The 23,628-nt window shown below is 35.5% G+C and overlaps 1 protein-coding gene across 2 annotated transcripts; it reads right to left on the bottom strand.

The window, feature by feature from the left end:
• Positions 1-398: 398 nt before the first annotated feature.
• LOC131163831 (transcription initiation factor IIF subunit alpha-like) lies at positions 399-23,407 on the bottom strand. 2 transcript variants are annotated; one of them, XM_058120625.1, is made up of 9 exons: positions 22,808-23,407; positions 6,198-6,356; positions 5,048-5,193; positions 3,482-3,846; positions 3,017-3,132; positions 2,410-2,544; positions 1,919-2,137; positions 1,329-1,535; positions 399-764 (listed from the first exon to the last, which is right to left on the bottom strand). In XM_058120625.1, exons 1-9 carry the CDS (start codon positions 22,976-22,978, stop codon positions 675-677), a joined length of 1,608 nt encoding a protein of 535 aa, XP_057976608.1. In that variant the 5' UTR covers positions 22,979-23,407; the 3' UTR covers positions 399-674. The 2 variants fall into 2 exon arrangements, with proteins under 2 accessions (XP_057976608.1, XP_057976600.1); XM_058120617.1 differs by having other exon boundaries at positions 399-1,535.
• Between the last annotated feature and the right edge of the window lie 221 nt (positions 23,408-23,628).

The following is a 23,628-nucleotide window of genomic DNA, read 5'->3' as shown; positions in this document are numbered from 1 at the left end:
TGAATAGGAATAGCCAAGGAAAATGGAGAGCAATTGCTGCGCGAGCTGTCTGGAATTTCAAAAAGCATGCTCTAGATTTGCTTCCACTGGGAAGCCAACAAAACATTAAAATGAAAAAATGAAAAAAGAAAAGAAAGAGGCACCTTCCCAAGACATTGAGCCCCAAGAGGGACACCCAACACATTTCATATGTTTAAATGGTAGTGTATTCATCATCGCTTAGGTAAATCCTCCAAAAATTTTGCGCCTAACAAGTCGATTCTGGCCTCAAAAATGGATATGTGCAGATTTGACATAATATAATACAAAAAAGTGCGTACTGATTTATGTTCAAATTCATATAAATTTAATTTAAATTTAATTCAAAATATAACCAAAAAAAAAACTACAAAAGAAAAGGGTCAATTAGAACATCTCCCATTTCACCATAAGGTTCATAACACTATCTTGTATTGGTTTAGAGTGATAGAATATCCACAACAAAGTATAATACAGTAATCCATCCACGTTTTACAATTTTTTGAATTAGTGTCGGAAGTTTAAAGAACAGTGGTCGATGAAAAAGACCTCTGTGATGCCCTTTCTGGTTTTTCCATTCTATTTGAAAGGATGAGCCATGCCTCCTGGGTAGTTTTGTCAATGTGCAGCATCATCGGTCTGGCATAAACTTTTTATCACCTCTCTCTTAATACAACATAATTGGGTCCATTGGTCTTTTGTATCTTAGAAATTCTCCTCAAGATATCCGCAAAAGCCTTCTTGTCCTGCATTAACAGGCATCATGGAGTGAGAACCTAGCAAGCTCACTGCCAAAAACTAATAATAATAAAAAGAAAATCTAACACATGGGAAGATGACGAAGAACCAGAACGAGGACAAAACAAAATAGTGCATCAACTCCTAGTATCTAAATATTCCCATTCCAAAGATGTGCAAGCAAATATTGCATGCACAATGGAGGAAAATAGTATAACTGATAAATTAATCACCAGATTCAAAACTGTTTGCTGTCCAAATCCTAAATACTATACCACTTTATTTGGGAGCATAGATTTAAGAGTTCACTTAGATTTTGTGGATTTGGACAAACAATTTTGTATAGCAATTCGTTAAATCCACATAAATCTATTTTCAGCCCTAAACATGCTAATGAAGTAAATTTGTACCCAATATCTCATTTGTCCTTCCAAGATATGGTTTATAGGCCTCAAGCAATACTTGGTAGTTATGGTCACAACAATGAAACAAATCACTTTAAATTTAAAAAATGGTTGTAGCAAAATGAAGCAAGCCAATATAAAGATTCTAACAAAAATGAAACCGCACACCTCTGGTGACTTAAGCCTTGCTTTGAAGTTTGCAACCAACTCTTGAGTGGTCACTGGTGCCTTTTGCAACAGAACGGCCCTGATTTCATCTTCTGTGACAGGTCCAGCAGATGTTGACCCAGATTTTGAAGATGATGATTGTGTAGCTTTTGGGGGCACGGTACTTTTTGTTGCCACACTTTCATCCTTTGCGGAAGATTTAGATTCCTGATCCAAAAAAGTGTTGATAAATTACAAAATATCTATTTTATTAAAAGATCACCGGTCATAGCCAGCTGTGGAATATTAGGGGTGCAAATGCATACACTATTTTACCCCGAAATGGTTTTGGGCATGGGGGAAGGAGTTGGATATCTTGACAGAATGTGAGCTTAAAGAAATAATCTATTCAAAATTTTGAATATATTGAAAATTCTGAGTATAATTAGAACTCCCCCAAAAAAAAAAAAATTAGAAAGAGCTTGTGGGGTGTATTTGGTAGCTTATATACCTGGCTCTAAATCTAAGAATGCCTCACCAAAACTCTATCAATATTAGATAAATAAAAAAGTTCACATGGAGCCAACCACACTTTTACAGCAACTACATACATTTTCTGTCTTAACCTTCTTTGGAGTTGCACCATTAGTCGGTTTTGAATCATCACCATTTAATTTTCTCTTTCCCTTTGCTGATTTAGAGGTGGGCGGTGCTCCTCGAGCAGAGGCAGAAGAAGCAGGTTTTAATGGACTGTTGTCGACAGGTTCTTCTTTAGGAGCATCCTTCTGCTTTGGAGCTAATGAAGGAGGAAGGCCAATATCATCTTCCATCTGAACACGAAAAAAAGCTCTATAAATGATGGTGGGAATGCAAGCAATTTAGGAATCAACAATAACTTATATGACACTCGGTGGATTAAGGCATTGGATCCATAGTTTTTGAGAAGAGAAAATACCAAATCAATACTCAGAAAATGCATTTAGTGCACCGCAAAGATCAGAACAATGGTGCAGTTTACACAATTTCTTTCATAGAGCATTCCATTATGGTCCATACTTTTTCAGTACCTACTCAGGCATAATTAGGGAACAAAGCAACTTACATCATCATCATCGTCATCATCCTCTACATCCGAATCATTTAGCCCAGCAGCTCGCCCAAGCAGCTTCTTTAATTCTTTCCCAGATTTGCTTAGTCCCCCCTCCTCTTCATTAGCTTCATCCCCCTCTTCTTCATCCTAAAAACCAAATGCAATATATATTTATCATCATTGCAATTGCATGTTGTACAACATAAAAGTCGAAGGAGTTGAGACATTTGAAATCAATGCAATTGGTGCATAGAATAAAGAACTACAACTACATGCAGTGGAGACATGATATGAAACCATAACAAGCCACCTAGGCACCTAGGTGCAGTCTTTTGCTAAAAGGCTAAGTCAAATATATAATCTTGAGTATCACCAAAGCACGTCTTAATTTTAATACCTGTTTGAGGATCATCACTTTTCAAAAAAAAAGTTCATTTTTGGTACCTAGATGCAGGCCAACTAAAAGACCCAAGGTGGCCTCCCAGGCATGCTCTCAAATTCTTGGCATACTTGGGCAGAAACCAAAGCATAAAGATGAAAACAAAAGGTAAAGCAATGTAAGTCATTGAAAAAATAAACTTGTAAAGTACTAGAAATATAGAACACAAACAAAACAAACCTGCTTGATTTCTGGAGGTGCAGGAACCTCAGGAGCCAAATCTTCCCGTTCCTCAGGATCAATACCAACAGCTTCATCATCATCAGTGAAAATTTCTTCATGCTCCCAATCATCACCTAGCAAAATCCAGCAGGGTAATATTTAGGCACTTCAGCAAATCATGATATTCAAGTGGCAAAATATTAAATAAAAGATAGTGAAATAACTTTTGATAAATAAAATTGTGAAATAATGCACATCATCACCTAGCAAATCCAGCATGGTAATATTCATGCACTGCAGCAAATCATGATGTTCAAATGGCAAAATATTGGATTAAAGATAGTGAAATAAATGCAAGCACAATGCAGCAGGTCACTAGAAACAGCAAAGCTATAATAACAACATAAGTTGCATTTCATACAAATGATCACAAAATAAAACTTGGAGACTTGTTGTATTGGTTTGAATGCAATGCAAACTCACCCTTCTCAATATCATCATCCAAATCAAAATCCTCCCCTTTTGGACCTTCTTCATCTTCATCACCGCTTTTTTTGTTTAGTCCAAGTCTATTCTTCCTCGCAGCTTCTTCTTCTTCATCTTCCTCTCCCTTATCTGAGACATTGCCTTCTTCATCACCAGTTGGCTTTTTATGTCCTCGCCCACCAGGAGCACTACTTTCCTTGTCATCAAACTTCTCCACTTCACCAAATGCTGCAGGTCCATTGTTTGCAGCTTTCATCATCCACCTTTGATACCCATCTGCAGTTTTCCTCCTATTCTTCATCTTCTCTTCTGCTTCCTCCAAAGTAAGTTGCTTATATTGCGCAACTTTGTTAAAGTTGTACCTAAAATTCAAAAAAAGCCAAATAGCAATCACAAGTGACAACCACAAAATTAACATTGATATTGAAATATTTAATCAGAAGTCAGAACTTCCAAATATAAATAGATTACAAAAGAGGGAGTTAACATGATTTTTAAGTCTCTCCCATCATAGGAAGCACTGATACTGACAAGGGATACAGATACGGTGACTTAAATCTACGATACGACAATTTTGAAAAAATGAGCATAAAACACAGCAGAATATGTTAATTAAATAATATAAAGATTTATGCATAGGCATATTTTTCTCTTTGGATGACATTTTTAGATGATAAATTGAGGTAATTTTAATTGAAAAATGAAATAAAGACATCATGCATACACACATATTATAAGCTCACCCGTCAAGAGAGACCAAAAAAACAAAAACAAACAAAACAAAGAATAACATTAAAACACAATACTCCCTATTTCCCTCCACAACTTTACTCCACGTGCACTCTATCTACTTCTTTAACCCCATTTATCCTCTCCATCAAAACCCATCTACTGCTTCTCTCTCTCTCTCTCTCTCTCTCTCTGATGATCAAGAACAAACTAGAAAGAGCTGGATCCCAAAAGGATTCAATTGTTGGTGTTCAAGGCTTTGACAGAAGCCAAGCAAGCAGCATGTTTTGAATCTGGAAGAGGAATGGATATCTTTGGCAAAGCAGGTTGAGAGGACCAGTGGGCAAGGATGAAGATCTTGTGCTAGGGCTCCGAATCTGGGAGGAATCTTGACTTCTGGAGTTCACCTCTTTTTTTTTTTCTTTTTTTTTTTTTATAAGTTTTATATAAAAGAGACTGAAGAACAAAACACTGTTTTTGCTGCAGAAGTATCACAGACATATTGGCGCCATGTCATGATGTGTCCGGGAGTGTCCAAGAAATTCCAAAAATAGAAACAGTGAAATCAATTTCCGACACATTTTGGACATGCATCAAGCCATGTCGGACATGTTTCTGTGTCTGATATGTGTCAGATATTGACACTTTGGCCTCTTAGGAGTATCCGTTTCCAAGTTTCCATCCCACAAACCTCCATCCCCACCCCCCACCCCCCAAAAAAAACACGCACAAAAGAAGTGTGTGAGGATGGAGTGCAGAAAACAAAACAAAGAAGAGCAATGAGAAGTCCATATTAATATATCATGATGTTGCTAATACATTAGTTGTTCATACCAAGAGCCAGCCGGAATAGCAACAAACTCCTTTCCTTGCATCATTAGTAGGTAGTATGTCGCTGATTGAGATCCCTCAAGCTGGCCATGGTACTGAAACTGGCCCGTTTCATCCTCCAAAAGCCAAGGCTTATTCTTGTATTTTTCCTGTGTAGTATTACGTAAGGTCACAGCATGAAAAAGCCATTCTAACTGAGCCAAGTGATCAATATAACATGAAACCAACAGGAAATTAATTTTGATGAGCCAGATAATGACTGGTTTCTTCATGCAAGGTCAAAGGACCACAAACCAAGATAACAAATTCAGAAAATCAACATATTTATGTTTTGTATTAACAGTTCAATGTAGGGCAGGGAACTCAAATGTGTTAGATTAATTAATTAGTTAGTTTTATGCTTATGCAGATTTGCTTGGTATTTCTTGATTTAGTCTTTCCTATGAGTTAAAATATAGTACAACACAAAATGGTTATTTATTTGGAAATAGTAACTGCATTCCTTTCCCACCATTTATCTATCAAACCTTCTCTCTCCCTTCTCTCTTTCCTTGGTTCTACAAAACAGTTTCTTCACATATATTCTCATATGGCCATATTCAACAAACATTAATTTGCAAAACGACGTCATCCAGTTCATTCTGAGCCTGATTTCAATATAAAAGGCTGCTTCAAGGTTATTGGTAAATCATCTTGAGAGAGCAAAAAAGTTGCATGTCCCCTATAGTACCAATTACAAACATTTCCACAAACATTTCAACCAATGTTTTAACCCTTCTAATGCTGTGTAAGATTCAAAACATTACAGCAACCACAACAAGGTATAAAAATTTATCACCATTATCAACTTTGACCAATCAAGACAACATTATTTGTTACACTTCCACGATTATCAATATCATCACTTAAAGGTATGGATATCAATTTTATTTATTTATTTATTTTAACCAAATTGGTTAAGAAGTCATCCCTCACAAAACACTATAAATCGCACTAATCACAAAACTATATATAGACATGTACAATTTAGTCAGTAAGCTTCAAATAATAATAGTTATAATAAATCAGCCAATACAATTTTCTCCAAGCATCCTATTATGATAATCAATCAGTTGGAAAAAGTTAAGTACTTAAAAGACAATCAGTTCAATACCCGCAAGGCATCGGTAACTTGGCGTCCTTGTAGTCCTTCTTTATGAAGTGACCACCCGTTCTCAGCATTTTTCTTCTTCGAGAAATTTGGTAAGCCAGTCATGAATCTACCAATGAAGTAATTCTTATCACTGCTGGAACTCGCTCTGACATTATACTCCTAAAATGAAACAAATATATGACAGATAATTTCAGCTTCCAAGATAGGAAGGCAAAAGAAGACACACATTGAAAGCAATTTAGATCAGTACACAATTAAAAATCTATATGGACAATGCTCGGAAAATAAAGATACTTGCAAGCAAAAAGCCAAAAACAAAATCACATTTCAAAAACAATACAAGATAATTTTGATTGAACATAAATGGGACTGGTCGATGTCAAAAAAATCCCACTAACATCACTTTTCAAGAGTTTGAAATTTTAATTCCATCACTAAAAAAAAAAGTGGATTGATCTTAGTATTAAGTACCTAACAATACAAGATAATTTTGATTGAACATAAATGGGACTGGTCAATGCCAAAAAATTCCCACTAACATCACACTTTTCAAGAGTTAGAAAATTTAATTCCATCATTAAAAAAAAAAGGTGGATTGATCTTAATATTAAGTACCTAACTATATATCTATTTATTAAAATTTTTATCTATAATGTTATACAAATATTAAAATTTAATATTTTTTGCATAATTTTGATTAGAACATTTCTATCACATCATATCCTTTTTTTTAAAAGATTTTTCTTTTCCCTGGATCTACAATGTCTCATAATAGTATCTTGTGTCTCTGTTTGTATTTTATAGCATTAAACAAAATATAAATTTTTATAAGTTATATTGACCTTGTGTTTGGAGTTCAGAATTTGGTCCATGGAATTATATTTGTGTGGATTTGGATAAAATGCAATACAAAATTATACTGAATTTTGTCCAATGCACACAATTCCACCCAAATTAAGGAAAGAGTTAGGAAGTATGGTTATATATTCCTCCCATCTTTTTGTCCAACATGCACACAATATGTTGGCATCTTCCTATATTCAACGTCACCATGACACTAAGAATCCAAAACATAACTTTTTTTATGAAGGCAAGAGTTTGAACAAGTTGACAAATAAGCTTCTTAATGAAAGATGGGCAATGGGTAATAGGATGGATCATTTTGGCCTAATTTTGTGTCCAATTTCAGAGAATAAGGCCAAATGATTGATGAGTCTGAAATCCAAATGTGTGTAGTTTATTGGTAGTTAGGTTCATGTGTGTGTGGGGTTTCTTTTTGAAAGAGGTAAGAAAGCTTTAAACTGGGTTTTAAGAGCCCTGTAAGACCATAGCAGCACCCTTTTACATTAAAAATAAAAATAATAATTAAAAAATAAAAATAAAAACTACTGCACAACACTATCTATATGAACAGAAGCTTTCTCAAACACTTTCAAGTTCCTAGGATCCTAGCCTACCAGATTTGATATATTGTAGAAGCCCACAGTATTCTACTTAGAGCAGCAATCTTTTATTTATTTTTTTATTTTTTTAGAAGCCAGAGATATGGTCCACTCCAACTCAGAAATCCAGCTTCAGGATGTCTTAATGAATGTGAAAGAAGGAGAAGACCTTATAGTAAATGAATTTTGGAAATACAAGAATAGATGGTTTCTTGTTTCATTATCTTTGGCACAAAGCATATATGCTCAGATTAGTCAAACTTTCGCAATTATATTGTTCTTTCAATTGTAGTTAGGCTATTATGATTAGCCAACCAACAAATAAAAACACTTTTTTATTCCACAATTTCAATTTGGTAAAGACCTTTCTAGTTGGTTGGAGAGACCAATTGATACTAATGAGTGAGGTCTACAGGCCTGGATTTGCTTTCTTTCAGGAGAGTGAGGAGGAAATTTGGGAGGATATTATGGTGTTCTTTCAAGAATTTCATTGTAATGAAGAGGTGTGGAAGAGTGTAATTCAAATTTTATTACCCTCATTCCTAAGGAAGGAGCGGTCTAAGAATGTGAAAGATTTCCAGTCAATCATCTTGGTACCTAATCTTTATAAATCTTGGCTAAGGTGTTCCTAAAAGGTTGTGAGAGGTGTTAGGGTTACTTTGGAGCAATCTGTTTTCAATGGGGATAGGCAGATTTTAGATGTTTTGGTTGCTAATAAAGTGGTGGATGACGTGGGGAGGAGGAGAGGGAGTAGAGTCATATTTAAGTTGGATCTTAGAAAAGCCTACAGATATGGCGAGTTGGAGATTTTTTGGACATGTTAGCTAACATGGATTTGGAGGAATCTGGGGGGGTTGGATTAAAGGATGTGTATCCTCAGTAACTATGTCTGTCATAGTGAATGGTCCATGCAGCAACTGGTTTAAGGCTTTGTGAGGGTTGAGAGACAAAAGGATCCCTCATCTCCATTGCATTACTCTACACTATGGTTGTTGATGTGGTTAGTCGTATGTTGAGACATGCTCAAGGTCTTGATATGATTCAGGGGCTTAAGGTTGATAACAATTTGTTGTTTCTCACCTCCAATTTGCTCATGATGCCCTTCTGTTTCTTGAGGACAATGTTGTCAAGTTCCCAAAGGTTTTAACTTTGCTTAAACTTTTTGAAAAATTTCAGCATTGAAGACCAACTTTCCCAAGAGTGGGGTCATGGGTATTAATATGGGCAAGGGTGATTTAGAGGCCTTTGCTACTTCAGCTAACTGTACTATTAGACCGGCCTCTTACTTATGTGAGTCTCCCTCTTGGTGAAAATCCTAATTCTTCTACTTTTGGGAGCCGGTGGTGGGGAGAGTGAGCAGTAGATTGGAAGGTTGGAAGAAGGCTTATTATCTTTAAGGGTCCCTTTTGCTCTTATTAGTGCTGTTCTTTCCAACATTTCTATTTATTTTCTTTCCTTTTAGAATTCCTGCAGGGCTGACTGCTGCCTTGAAGAGGATTATGAAAGATTTTTTATAGTCAAGCATAAGAAGAGAAAAGAGGACATCTAGTTAGCTAGGAGAAGGTTAGAAGACCTAAGTCTAAGCAGGGTTTGGTCCTTGGGAGCTTGGTGCCTAGAACCATCTTGCTAATTGGTAAATAGGTATGGAGATTTCCCTTGGAGGTTGACTCCTTATGGCACATGGTTATTAAAAGAAATTACGAATTGCACAGGCATGGGCAGGATTCTAGAGATACTGGCAATGTTTCTTATGCTAGTCCTTGGAAATTTATTTCTCAAGTAGCTCATTTCTTCTTTCCACTTACCTATTATCATGTCAGGAATGGGAATCATATTTGTAATTTGGGAAGATGTTCAGGTTTTGAGGTTTCATTGGAATCTTTGCTTCCTCATCTTTCCAATTTGTCTCTCTTCCATAATGCCTCAACTCATGCTTTTTAATCTTTTGAAGGGCGGTCTCTTTCTTGAGATTTTCATTTTTTCAGAAATATCAATGAGATTGCTAGTGTTGGATTCTTTTGTTCCTCAAATGGGTGGTGATTCGAGGATTTGGATTGGGCACTCTTTTAGGTCATTTTTCAACAAACTATTTTCTTTCCCTTGTTGAAAAGGCTGAGCCCTTCTGTTTTCTCTTTTAAACATTTTATTTGGAAAGAAAGGTTCCTTTTAAGATCAAGGCTTTTATGGACTCTGGTTCTTAACAGGTTCAATACTAATGATTTGCTCAAGAGAACTTACCAGGCCAAAAGTCTGAATATTTGTATCATATGTTTGGAGAATATTAGTATCATATGTTTGGAGACTTGGAGTGCAAGGCTTTCCAATGGCAAAACCAATTCCTTGCATTTTCTCTGGGATAGAGTTACTTTCTTGGCTTCTTTTTGGGCATAGTCTTCGGGTTTCTTTCAAGGAATTTTGCTATTGGATCTTTAGAGGGACCAGAAAGTGGCTTTGATGTAATTATTTTTTTGTTTCTTTTTTTTTGTTTGTACTTAAGAGGATATCTTATCCTCCTTTCTCTTTAATTTCTCCTGTCTTTATTAAAGAATTCCTTTTCTATACTTTAGGGGGTTTTAGACTTCTTTACAAATAGGATGTGAAAATCATTAAGAATTTGTTTTCTTGTGAATTTGAATTGAGAAGCTAACCTGCTGGTTTTCCCTCCTATTGTATCTTCTTCTTCCTCACCTCTACTTCTTCCTTCTTTACTTCCCTTCGCTCTACAGCTCTCCCTATTTTCTCTTCCAGTAAACCCTCACCACTGCTCTGCATCATTTGGTATCAGAGTCTCATCAATACAATTCCACTATCTCCATTGCTGTAACTTTCCATGAACCAAGCTACAATCCAACTGCACTCTCACCCTCATTCTTCCATCGCCATCATTCCCATACATCATAGGAATCCTAAAGACTTCCAAAGCACTCCACAAACATGACACCTGCATTGGTCATCATCTGCAAACTTCCTAAAAATTGCAACCCCTGCCCCTCATATTTGAACACTACTTTTCCAAATCATTTCATGATGCCTCCACCACCATTACAAACAGAACCCACTGAAAGGCCCTGCCTCAAATTTTTTTTGCTGTCTGATGACCAGAGAGCCATCATGTGAAGGCTTAAATTCTAACCAGCTCCATCCATTCAAAACCTAAGCCTTACCAGAGCTTTCTCAACATCCACCACCACCACCATTGGATTCTTCTATCCTCAATACATCTTCACTCTTCTGCTGGAATATCATTGCCGGAGGAACTCTGCTGGAAGCACATGCACTGGCAACGCGTTTGTGACTGAATCCTAGCAACTGAAATCTTGATCTCCAGCAGAATAATTTGTTTCCAGGCATGCTATTCTGCATTCACGCACAATACTTGAAGCTCTGATGTAACTCGCAAGAAATTGGACTAACTTTTAATGGGGATCAACATGCATCTCGAGTATCTTTCACAGATATTGTGACACGGGGACAACCACCCGAAGTCCACCATTGGATGTGAACTTTATTTGCCAAAATTGAAGCTTCTCTTGGGAGCTGGCTTAGAAAGAGGATGACAACTTGCATGTCAAAGAGTCTTGGTTTTTCAAGAAGCATTTATTTCATTTTAAGTTCCTAGACTCCACCATCATAATTATTCTAGTTCCTAGGCACTTATTTCCTATGACAAACTATTTCCTACGAACCTCATTACCTATGTTTTAAATGTTTTATTTTACTTTTATATTTTCTTTAATCTCTTAAGAAGCCATGTGCATGTTCATGTAAGGCTATAAATATGTCCTCACTTGTATTGTAAAGGGATCTTTGCATTATCAAAGGAAAAGGAAGCCTTTGCTTGAACTTGTGAATCTTGTTCCTCTCCTCGTGAGTGAGCAGTGAGAGGCTACGTTTCGTCTCCCCAGAGATTGGGGGGGTGAGAGACCATGACAACATCAACGTCATCATCAACACTACATGCCCACTCCTCTTTCATAGCTCACAGCCACAACCTTCCTCAAGCGTCATTCTTGTCCCTAGATTTTAAGGATCAACAAGCTTGTTCGTGGTGCAATCAAGTACTCGTGTGTCTTAGTATTTGACATTCCGAACCTTTTGGTAAGCTCGTTTCAATTCCTTGTTTGAGACCATCTAAAACAGCCCCTAAAAGTACCTTGTAAGCCTTGAAACTCTACCCAAATCCTTGATTGAAAAACCTTGTTCATTCTCTTTGTCTCTTCCTAGATTTTCAACATGAACATGATTGCTAGTACCGTGCTTAGAGATATTTGATTTGTATGCTAGGACTTGTGATCTAAGACTTTTAATATAACATCTGTTAAAGTGAACTTGATTACTTGAATGAAATGATCAACTAAGGGCTTTTAAACCAAATCATATACGTTTTCAAAATCTCAACAACTTGTGATCATTAGAGTATGTTTGTGATGTTCATGCTTGGTTATTTCAATTCTTCCCATAGATTGTGATATTGTGTGTGCGCTACAAAGAGGGTAACCGTATGACTAGGGCTACTTAAAACCGTCCTACATCAACTTTGTAACATCAGCATTTTGGAGAATCAATTGTCACTGCCAGCATCAAGCATCAAACTATTTCTGCATCACTGGTTCTTTATGGCATGTTTGGTAATGTGGATTTGGTGCTGTGTATTTGAATTTGGTAAGTATAAATACAAATACATGAATTGGGATAACACTTGGGAGAGTGTATATAAATTTGACCAAAATTTATGGTGAATTTCATTTGAATTCGTGAATTTCAAATTTCGTTCTCCCCCCGCATATTTGAGTACCATGGTTTTAAATAACAGACAGTACATAACATTTTTTCAAGGCCCTGATTCTGTTACAAGTCACTATAGCGGCAAGGATGAATTTCACAGCTGTTACAGCGCATAAAACACTGTAATGGCTGTTACAGTTTCGTTACAAGCCGTAACAGGTCATTGCGCACCATTATGCACTGAAAGCGTTATCTTGAATTCACTTTTCAAGCTTTCCCATTTCAAACTTTGTTTCCTGTACTGATCTTTGGCTAACAAACCAGAAATCTAAGCTTGAATTTTTTGTTTAAAGTGCAAGGATGTTCTTCGGAAGACCACAGTAGAATTTTCACCATTTTACATCAAATTTGCTGTTGTTAGGGAAGGTTTAGGGTAGATTGTATATAGAAATCTAGTGGAAATTTTCACAAAGAAAAAATTCAAAGATTTTGTCACTCATTTCTCCATGCTGCCAGTAAGTACTACCCGGGTATGAATTTTCTTTTCTTTTTTTTTTTTTTCATTTTTTTCCTTCTTCTTTTAAGCAAGCTAATCAATATCCTATGAGTTGCGATCTAGTGATCTACACAGCTACACTTGGTACACTACTTTTTTTATATTTTATTTTATGTTTGTAATATAATTAAAAAGTTAGTAATTAATATAAAAATAGACTAAAAATTATAAGAATTGAAAAAATAATAAATTCTAGTTACTTACATATTTATTTTTCTAAATATCTTGATATTAATATTCTATCTATATTCTACATAACTACAATTACTACACTACCTTTTTTTCCCACCAAAGATTAATTCTAAATTATAAGATCTATGATTATACATCTATTTTGTGTTCCTAGTATAATTAAATATAAATAATAAATAAAAAAAATCAACTAAAATTTATATAATTGAAAAAATTAATCTTTAGTTACTTACTATGTAGACTCTGATTTTTTTAAATATCATAATGTTAGTGCTTAATAGTTTTATGCTTAATATGCTTAATGATTAGTTGATTACTTGCTTAATTATTGAAATTTTTTTGTTGAATATTAAAATTAAATTTAAAAAAATAATAATAATAATAATATTAGACTTCTTAGTTTTTCTTATTTCCTATTTAATTATTATAGTAAAATATTTAATTTTCAATTTTGGTACTTAATAGTTAGCAACTTAATTTATATAATCCATCATTCTTCTTATGTAATTATGTTCCATCGTATTCTTACACAAGGACCATAACTTTTTTAATTCTTATGTGTAGAAATCGTCTAATCAAGATGTTGTGTGATAAGAAAGGAAATAAAGAGCTATTCAATGAGACAATTGGTAAGCATTTTGCTCATGATTTTAAATAAAGGCCGCGACCATTACGTAATGCCGTTACATGACGGTTTTTTGAGTTACCAATACTGTTACACACCGCGAAATTGGTGAGAAGAAAAATCACGGCCATAGTGGCCATTACGTAACCACTACAGGACTGTTACACTAAAAAAATTATTTTATTTTTTACTTTTTCTTCTCACTTTTTCCCTCTCTTTCATAAATCATTCTCAATATACCATGTGGCGAGAGGGGGAAAATATTATAATGAGGATGACAATGATACAAAATTTACTATTTCTTTAAATACTCACAATAGATGCATTAATTAACAATTTGAAAATACTAGTTAGGAAAATATTTTATTATGATAATATTAATAATGTGATATTTATGTTCTATATTTTTCAACTTCAACCATCTTTCTTTTCTAGCTATTTTATATTTGTATTATTGATATGTCTTATGTGTCTAATAGATTAATGGAATGTATAATGCATTTTGTTCTATTAATTAATTTAGCACACATAAGAACTTATCACAAAGCTGAACAATAAGAAGTATAAATACACACGCACACACGTAATTTTTCAATCAATGGTGGTTTAAAACAAATGTAAACTTGTTGCCCTTACCAAATAACTTAGTTACTCAAACTAAAGGATCCAAAATACACTTAAACTCTTTCTAAGAAGAGCTAAAAGTTTAAAACATGCAAGTACGCTAATATGCACAAGGTTATGCGTGCTTCAAAAAAATTCACGGCCATTACACCCGTTTTCCGTTATGTAACATCCACTACTCCCACTTCCCGTCACACCCGTTACCATTACATTACGCTACCCGCAATCGCAATTTAAAACCAGATTTTGCTACTCTAGCAAAGGGTAGTAGACATGTCATCATGTGTAAATTGTGTGGAAAGATGATTAAAGGAGGTGTTACACACTTGAAACAACACTCGGCACATAAAAAAGCTCAAGTGACTGGGATCCAAATGTAACCACGCTATTGAAGGAACAAATAAAGAAATGCCTTCAACAATATCCTGAGAAGAAGGGAGAAACAAAAAAGACAAGAAGAACTAGAAGCTCAAATTAGAGGAGATTTTGAGAATTTGAGTGATGAAGAAGATTCAAAAGAGGAAAGAATGAAGCTTGTTGAACCAAAAAAGCATAATCAAAACAACAGTGGGAAGAGACGCAAATATTTAGGTCAAGAAGTAGTGGAGACAGTAACATTTATTGGGGGAGGGATGGCTATGACAGTGATTGCCAATGGTTTTAGTAGAGTTGGTCACATAGTGTTCAGGAAGTTGGAGGTAGTGGATGACAATGGATCAATGTCGATGACCCTGAAGATAGAATGAGGGCGATGGATCCTATTCTAGAAAGAAGCAAAAGTGTCAAGCAAGCAAAAATCAACACAAACTGTCAAAATATTTAAGGAGTAAATTAGGAAAAGCAGCAGAAAATTTCCTAATTTATAATTAGATCACAAAAAATTACCTGGCCCTCCATTTATGTAGCCTATGCTTGATGTTGTTGCAGAGATTGGAAAGGGGGTGAAAGGCCCTACACCTATGAGGTTTCTAAATTTATTTGGAGCAAAAGTATCATCATGATATGAAGGGCTACATATCCCCTTTTTCTACCATATGGAACATGGGAGATCACAAAATTACCAACTGGAAAACGTCCAATAGGTTGCAAATGGATATTCACTGTGAAATACAATGAAGATGGAAGTGTTAACCGATTCAAAGCATAACTGGTAGCAAAGGGATTCACTCAATCATATGGAATCGACTATGAAGAGACATTTGCCCCTGTAGCCAAGTTAAACACAGTGCGGGTCCTCTTATTTTTGGCAGCAAATTTAGACTGGCCTCTTTACCAACTAGATGTCAAGAATGCCTTCCTCAATGGAGACCTAGCTAAAGAAGTCTACATGGAAATTCCTCCTGGATTCGAGACACAGGCTACAAACGACTAAGTCTGCAAACTCAAAAGATCTTTATATGGGCTCAAGCAATCCCCAAGAGCCTGGTTCGAGAGATTCACAAAGGTAGTTAGGAGGTATGGCTATTCTCAATGTCAATCAGATCAAACAATATTTGTTAAATACTCTCCTGAAGGAAAAAATTTCTATCCTCATTGTATGTGGACGACATCATTCTAACGGGAGATTATGAGGAGGAAATGAGTAGTCTCAAAAGTCTTCTAGCTAAAGAATTTGAAATCAACGACCTTGGGAATCTCAAATACTTCCTAGGCACGAAAGTGGCACGGTCAAGGAAGGGAATCTTTGTCTCCCAAAGGAAATATGTTCTAGATCTTTTGAAAGAGACTGGGATGCTCGGATGCAAGCTAGCATATACTCCTATGGATTCAAGTTATTCAACAACCAAACTAGGAGCCAAGGAAGATAGTGCACTAGTGGATAAAGGCAGATATCAAAGACTAGTTGGAAAACTTATATATTTATCTCACACTTGACCTAATATTGGCTTCTCTGTCAGTATGGTGAGTCAATTCATGAACAATCCCAATGAAGAACATATGGAGGCAGTTTATAGAATCCTACGATATCTGAAGCTAACACCAGGTAAAGGATTATTTTTTGAGAAGAATCAAAGAAGAGATATTGAAGTATTCAATGATGCAGATTGGGTAGGGTCAATACATGATCAAAGGTCAACTTCTGGATACTACACATATGTGTGGGAAAACCTAGTTAAATGGCGCAGTAAGAAGCAATCAGTTGTGTCAAGAAGCAATGCAGAAGCTGAATTCAGGGCAATGGCACGTGGCATCTGTGAAGGAATACGGCTAAGAAGGCTTCTAAAGGAATTAATGATTTCAGGAGAAGAACCCATGAATATGTTCTGTGACAATCAGTCAACCATCAGCATTGCAAAGAACCCAGTGCATCATGATAGAACAAAACACGTGGAGATTGATCGACATTTCATAAAAGAAAAAATAGAGGAAGGAATAATCAAGATGTTGTATGTGCCTACGTGTCTCCAAACAGCCACTATCCTTACCAAAGATCTACCAAGAAAAAATTTTAATGATCTGGTTCCAAGCTGGGCCTAATCAATATTTACAGCCCAACTTGAGGGGGAGCATAGAATTATTAGATATTTGTCAGCCTTTATTAAAGGCTAATCTTTAGGAGATTTACATCTAACAAATCAGTGTAGAATTATTAGATATTTGTCAACCTTTATTAGAGGCTGATCTTCAGGAGATTTACAGCTAACAAATCAGTTGATTTGTTAGCTATTTTTGATTCCACGATCCTAGGGGATTTGGGTAGCATGTTACCCGATTCTGTAGATAGTCTTTCCTATTTTACTACTTCACATTTAAAATAGGATACTCTATTTTCAGTAGGTTGTAAATATCCTAAGTAATTAGATGAGAATTATCATCTATTTAATGTAATCTTTTTCATATGTTAGTGGAATATTCAGTTTTCTTTTCCACATTTCAACAAAAACATATATATGTATTAACATAAGTTTTTCTCCAATTGTTCAATGAAGCTAAAAGCTAGATCCACTATGGTATGTGTGCTTCCAAGCTTTGGAGAATACCCATAAGAGTTCCTAGCCAAACCATATCAACTTTGAACATAAGCGTAATTAGAGCACATTTAGCCTCATACACACAAAAATAAGGAAAAGATGTACATAAGATTACAAAAACTTGTATTCATGCTAGAGGAGAGAGAAGATGAAGCTAAAGTTGAGGCAAACTGTGAGGAGAAGATGATTTTTTGAGTTCATGGATAGAGGAGAGATAAGTACGATTATTTGACGGTCAAACTGATTAGATGAAGAAATTGGTGGTACCGTGGTAGTACAAAAGTAGGTGATCAACCACCAATAAATGTTCATGATTCAAGTTCATATACTGAACGTACATAGAGTCATGATAATCTAGGTTTGAGCCCAACTAGTGTACTATTATAGAAAGAAGCAAGAGTCCCAAGCAACCAAAAATCAACACAAACTCTCGAAAGATTTGAGTAAATTAGGAAAGGGAGCATAAAAATTCCTAATTTATAATTAGATCACAAAAAATTACTTTACTCTCCATTTATGTAGTCTATGCTTGATGTTGTTGCAAAGGTTGGAAAAGGGGTGAAAGGTCCTATACCTATGAGGTGTCTAAATTTATTTGGAGCAAGAGTATCATCATGATATGAAAAGCTACATATCCTCTTTTTCTACCATACGGATGAAGAGAGGTGTAACCGTTATTTGGTCTAGTTGGTCTAAATCAACTAAAAAACACATAATAAATTTTTCAATTTACTACAATAGAGGCACAAGGTTCCATAAGTTAGTAGATGCCTCAAATGTGCTTAGCCAAACTACTAAATATTATTTCAAGTAATTGTCTAATTTTGATTTTCTATGTAATAGTTTTATTGACTTGTATATTTTTAATTAGGTAATCGTAACACTAGTTATTAAATCTATAATTTCATTGCAGATTAACAGAAAAAGTTAGTAACAAAACTGTGGAGGAACATGTTGTTCAAGAAATGTCTGACAATGAAGCTACAATGAAGGTAGGCTGGAAATTGGTGATGTGGAAGAGGCCAAATCTCTATTGGATAGCATGTATAGCTCATTGCGTAGACCTCATTCGAAAGACATCGGTATGGAAAGTGATGCCAAAGAGGTCTAAAACCATGCAAGAACAATTATAACTTTGTTCATGTACAACCACACAAGAACAATGACTCACAAAGAAATTCACAAGTAATAGGAATTACTTCCTCCTGCCATTAATCAATACGCCACCCACTTATTGCCTTGGAGACTATTGTAAGACATAAACAAGCTTTGAGATAAATGTTCACATCAAATTCTTGAAAAAAAAAATTAAGATTTGGGATGGCAAAATCAGGCCAATCATACGAGGCAAAGAAGATTATATTAGGAAAAAAGTTTTGACAAAAGCCTCAAATATAATTAAAGTGCAAGAACCATTGGTAAAAGTTCTAAAATTTGTTGATGATAACGAAAAACCAACCACAGGTTTCATATATGAGGCAATCGATAGGATGAAGCTTACCATTCAGAAATATTGTCGGTTTTACAATAATTATTGGAAAATAATTGAAAATAGATTGAGTTTTCAATTGCATCAAGACTTGCATGCAACTGGCAAGTATAAATAAATGCACTTCCTTATTAATTTAACTTTTGAGTTACACAGAATACTATATTGTCACCTGCTTGTTAAGGCACCATCACTAATTAATATGTTTATGAATTTAATTTCAGACTATTTTCTAAATTCTCAATTTCTTTATGATTTCCCACCCTCTCCTAAGTAGCCAGAGAAGTCATGGATGAGGTTCAAAAATTGATAATCAAGTTGGTATCTGACATACATACTCAAATCCAGGCAACTAAAGTAGGTAATAATTTCTAGTGTATATCTAATTAATTAATGCATTTATAGCTATATCAGGATAGGCAAGAGACATGTGGAACCACGTTGGCTCCAAGAGCAGTCAATCAAACAAATCTTGGTAAATACAACTAAATGGTGGATAAGTGGATCTATTTTGTCATTTCTATGTTCAAATTTTACTTTTCAAAACATATACATTGTATAGACATATGTTTTTCTTCAATTGTTCAATGAAGCTAAAAACTAGATCCACTATGGTATGTGTGCTTCCAAGCTTTGGAGAATAGAAATCAAAGTTCCTAGCCAAACCACATCAACTTTGAACATAAGCGTAATTAGAGCACATTTAGCCTCACACACACAAAAATAAGGAAAAGATGAAGTACATAAGACTACAAAAACTTGTATTCATGCTAGAGGAGAGAGAAGATGAAACTAAAGTTGAGGCAAACAATGAGGTGAAGATGATCCTTTGAGTTCATGGCTAGAGGAGAGAGAAGCACCATTACTTGACGGTCGGGATAATTCAAACTGATTAGATGAAGAAGTTGGTGGTTTTGTGTTAGTACAGAAGTAGGTGATCAACAACCAATAAATGTTCATGATTCAAGTTCAAGTACAAAATGTGCATAGAGTCATGCAAATATGGGTTTGAGCCCACCGAGTGAAAATGATGGTGATGCTAGTGGTGGTGGTGGTGGTGTTGAAGGTGCAACATATGATTATAGGAAAAGCCAAACTGGAGGCTGCTGTGGGTATAACATAGGGACATCATTTGTAGGCAATACATATTTTTCTGATCATTATCGATTCTACAGTATGTGCCTAAAAATTATTATTTGGGTATTCCTACTCAATACAAATCTTCACAACCTAGAAGGAGAAGTGTTACTAATGGCCTTGGTGGCCCTAGTGGCAGTCATGGAGTACAACCGCCACCAAGATCGTGACTATGTTGAAAAATTATATGGTACAGCTTGTAGTTTTGGAGACTAGTTTACATGATTCATCACAAACATATGGATACTATCCAATCTATCCACCATCACAAAGTTATGATCCATATCATGCAAACTGTCATGGACCTTATCCCAGTGGATCTAGTGAGTCTTCTTCTAGTCACAACATAGAGCCAGCCCCAGCCCCAGCCCCAGCCCCCGCCCCAGCCCCAACTTATGGATATGGATGTGATTCAGGATATCGTCAAGGAGGAGACTAATGCACCTCCTTTGTTGGTTGGATTTTCACCATCAATAGATTTTCGAGAACAACGGTGAAATGATGTGAATGTAGGTTTGTTAAATCAATTTCCAATTCTAATTACATTTCTAATTTTTTTAGTCATCATAGTTAAAAGTATAAAAAATATATATATGATATTTTCTATAAACAGCACATTAAAATTAATATAAAAAACATGCTACCGATTAAAAAATGTTTGTAGGTTGAATAAAACCAGTCAAACAACATTAAAAATCATGGTTTTAAAGGATTTCACGCTTATTTTTCAATTGGCATGAAAAAAATTAACAACCCCTGTGACCACTTCTCATTACATAACACATGCTTCTTCCACGTCCCACAACTGTTACATGACATTACCCACAACCGCAATTTAAACCATGCTCATTAGATCATACATCTTTGAGAAATAGTCTGCATAGAACTTGAAACGCATCTATTTGTGTCAAGGGCCCTAGATATAACAAGAAATTTCCTTACTTACCCTATTTCTAATGAATCAATAGTGAAACAATTTAAAGATGGTAAGGATTAATCTAGTATATTATTGATAGCCCCCCCCCCCCCCCCTCCCCCCCCCCCCCCCCCCCTCTGCTCCTCCTCCTCCTCCTCTACCCAAGCCGTGGGAAGGAAAGGTAATATCTATCCCTAAATATTAACATGAATTGCCCATGATGGAAGGACGAATTCCTTCCACCAAGCATAATAAAGCAAATAGTCCCAAAACCTCCCTATCATTAAGAGGCCTACAAAAAAAAAAAGATGCATCCATTATGCAAAGAAGAAAGCATATAAAAACAAAGAAAAAAAAAATGTGCATAGAGCAGAATTAACCCCCACCGAACACAATAACTATTTGCTGCATAAAATTTGGTCTACGAGATAAGAATAGGATAAATTTGAAAACTACACTTCCATGGGCTTTTGAGCATCTAAGCCTAATATAAGCATCCTACCCATTACCCTGCATGCTAGAATTACTTTTTACCCATGTTTGGGAGAAGTCTTGAATTTGGATTTTTGTGGATTTGGATAAAATGTAGCACAAAATTATATTGAATTTTGTCCAAATTCACTCAAATCTAAATCCAAAACTCGAAATTAATGCTCCCAATCGCAAAGTTAATTAACTTTGCCAAAGGGAATTTTCCTCTAAAGGAAAAAACCAATCCATTCACCCATCGAAGCAATGTTTTAGACACCAAATTCCCAAACCCAAATCCACCTCATTACCCACAAACAATCTCCCGTTCCTGGACCAAAGAAAATCTCTTATTATTCTCTCAATATTTCTATCAAGCCCCACATAAATATTAAAAATAGACAAGAAAGAGAGAGGAACACTAGAAAGACAAACTTGAATAAGCGTGATCCTCCCACCCAAAGAGGATAAAGTACCCTTCCAACCATCTATCTTCTTAGATATCTTCTCCACTACAGAATCACAAACCCAACCAACATAGGATAACCACCAAAAGGCACTCCTAGATAAGTCAAAGGCCAATCAACGTGACCATACCCAGCTATTACATGCAACTACTGGGGTCTAGATTCACTCAAAACAAGCTAAACCACTCTGATCCCAACTTGATCTTTAAAAACGACTTCCTCTTGAACGATTGTAAAATAGGAAGCATGTTTAGAAAACTGTCCACTAAGAAAAAAAATAATATCATCTACAAACTGAATATGACAAATCACAACCCCCTCCCTACCCACTCCAAAGTCTAGTCACTCTTACAAGCCCTCTATCTACAGCCCTATGCACCAATCTATTTTACACAGTACCTTTTGCAACAATTCTTGTCAACTTTTCCTGACTGAAATTTCTTGAAGTGCGAAATGACAAGAGAATTTATAGAATTCTCTAATTTTATGAAAGAAGTCATGTAACAAGGGACAAGCTCATTGGAAATCATTGCAACTCTGGGATAGGATATAGTATATGGCATCTTAGTGGTCTGTTGCAGCTGATTGTTTTAAAGGGCTGTGGTCTTCTGATTCTCAGCGTGATTGGAAGGCAGTTTTGCTGTGATGTTTATTACTTTTTGGTTCTCATCTCTTATAAGGATCTTACGCTCCTTTTTGTTTATTCTCTCTCCTGCAATAAAATTCTTGTTTTTCAATCAAATAATAAATAAGACCGGGGCTATTTTGCTCAAGGCCAAAAACGATTGAACAACAATTGGCCAATCCTACGAAAATGCACCCCGTCTCCATTTTCTCTCTGTTTTCTATTTATATTACAACATCCTCGCATCATATAAGATGGTCAAATCAATTTAACAAATTGATAGCGCAACCAGCTGTTACAAAACATATTTCAAAAGAAAAACAGAACGAGAAAAGAATATAATAGACAGAAAAATCAATCAAGAAAACAAACCCGAATCAAGCGAGTAACAGTTGCGCCGCAGTCGTAGCAAGCGCCGCGGTTCTCGGCCATGGTTTTGCCGCAGGACAAGCAGAGAGTCATGTGCTTGCAATTGCTTCCATACAGATCCGTCGTCGATCCGCACCCGCTGCACGACGGCTTCAGCAGCAAATCGAACAACATTCTTTCTCTTCTCCCGCTAATTCTTCGCGCAAAAAAAAATAATAATAAATTGTAGGAATTAGGGTTCCTAACGGAGGTTTGAATAGATATAGTGCTGCAATTGCTGCAGGATAAACGGCTGGAAATCGTCGTTGTGCAGGTTCATCTGCGTTCTGTGAGCTGAAAGGAAGGGGCGTGACAGTGCGGAGGAGATTCCATTTCTATGTAAACATTGTAGGGGTAAATTTCATAATTTAGTTTATTCAGTTCCCTAAACACAGCAAAATAATTTGATTGAAGTGTTGAGGAGCATGATGCAGAGATTTATTAGATTTCAACTCATATGAATTTGCTTTAAAATTTGGATTCCTACTTGTAGATTTAGACATAAATTTTATAATTTACTTTGTATAATTTTTAAAATTTTGTAAAATAATTTGATTCTCAGTCTGCCTTTGAAAGCATTAATTCTCTAAATGTGAAATTTTTACTTTTAAATAAAAAATAATAATAATAATAATAAATTTTAAGTCCCACTAGGTCAAAGAGTATTCCTCTATTAGATTAACGGTTACTAAATCATTTTCATTATCTTACTACTTTCGAATATAAAATAAGATATAATTCAATTTGAATTTATCTAAATTTAAATTTGTTAAAACTAATAAACT

This window comes from Malania oleifera, chromosome 1, assembly GCF_029873635.1.
Source record: "Malania oleifera isolate guangnan ecotype guangnan chromosome 1, ASM2987363v1, whole genome shotgun sequence".
Lineage (NCBI taxonomy): Eukaryota > Viridiplantae > Streptophyta > Magnoliopsida > Santalales > Ximeniaceae > Malania > Malania oleifera.
This window is presented reverse-complemented; position numbering and strand designations above follow the sequence as displayed.

What these genes read in the sequence shown, in the direction of transcription:
- LOC131163831 (XM_058120617.1), bottom strand. Translation starts at nt 22,978, where the DNA reads ATGTTGTTCGATTTGCTGCTGAAGCCGTCGTGCAGCGGGTGCGGATCG. An exon ending in CACCTCCAGAAATCAAGCAG is followed by an intron (nt 2,545 to 3,016) that starts GTTTGTTTTGTT and finishes TTTGGTTTTTAG; the next exon opens with GATGAAGAAGAGGGGGATGA. An exon ending in AGAAGGTTAAGACAGAAAAT is followed by an intron (nt 1,536 to 1,918) that starts GTATGTAGTTGC and finishes TTTTTGGATCAG; the next exon opens with GAATCTAAATCTTCCGCAAA.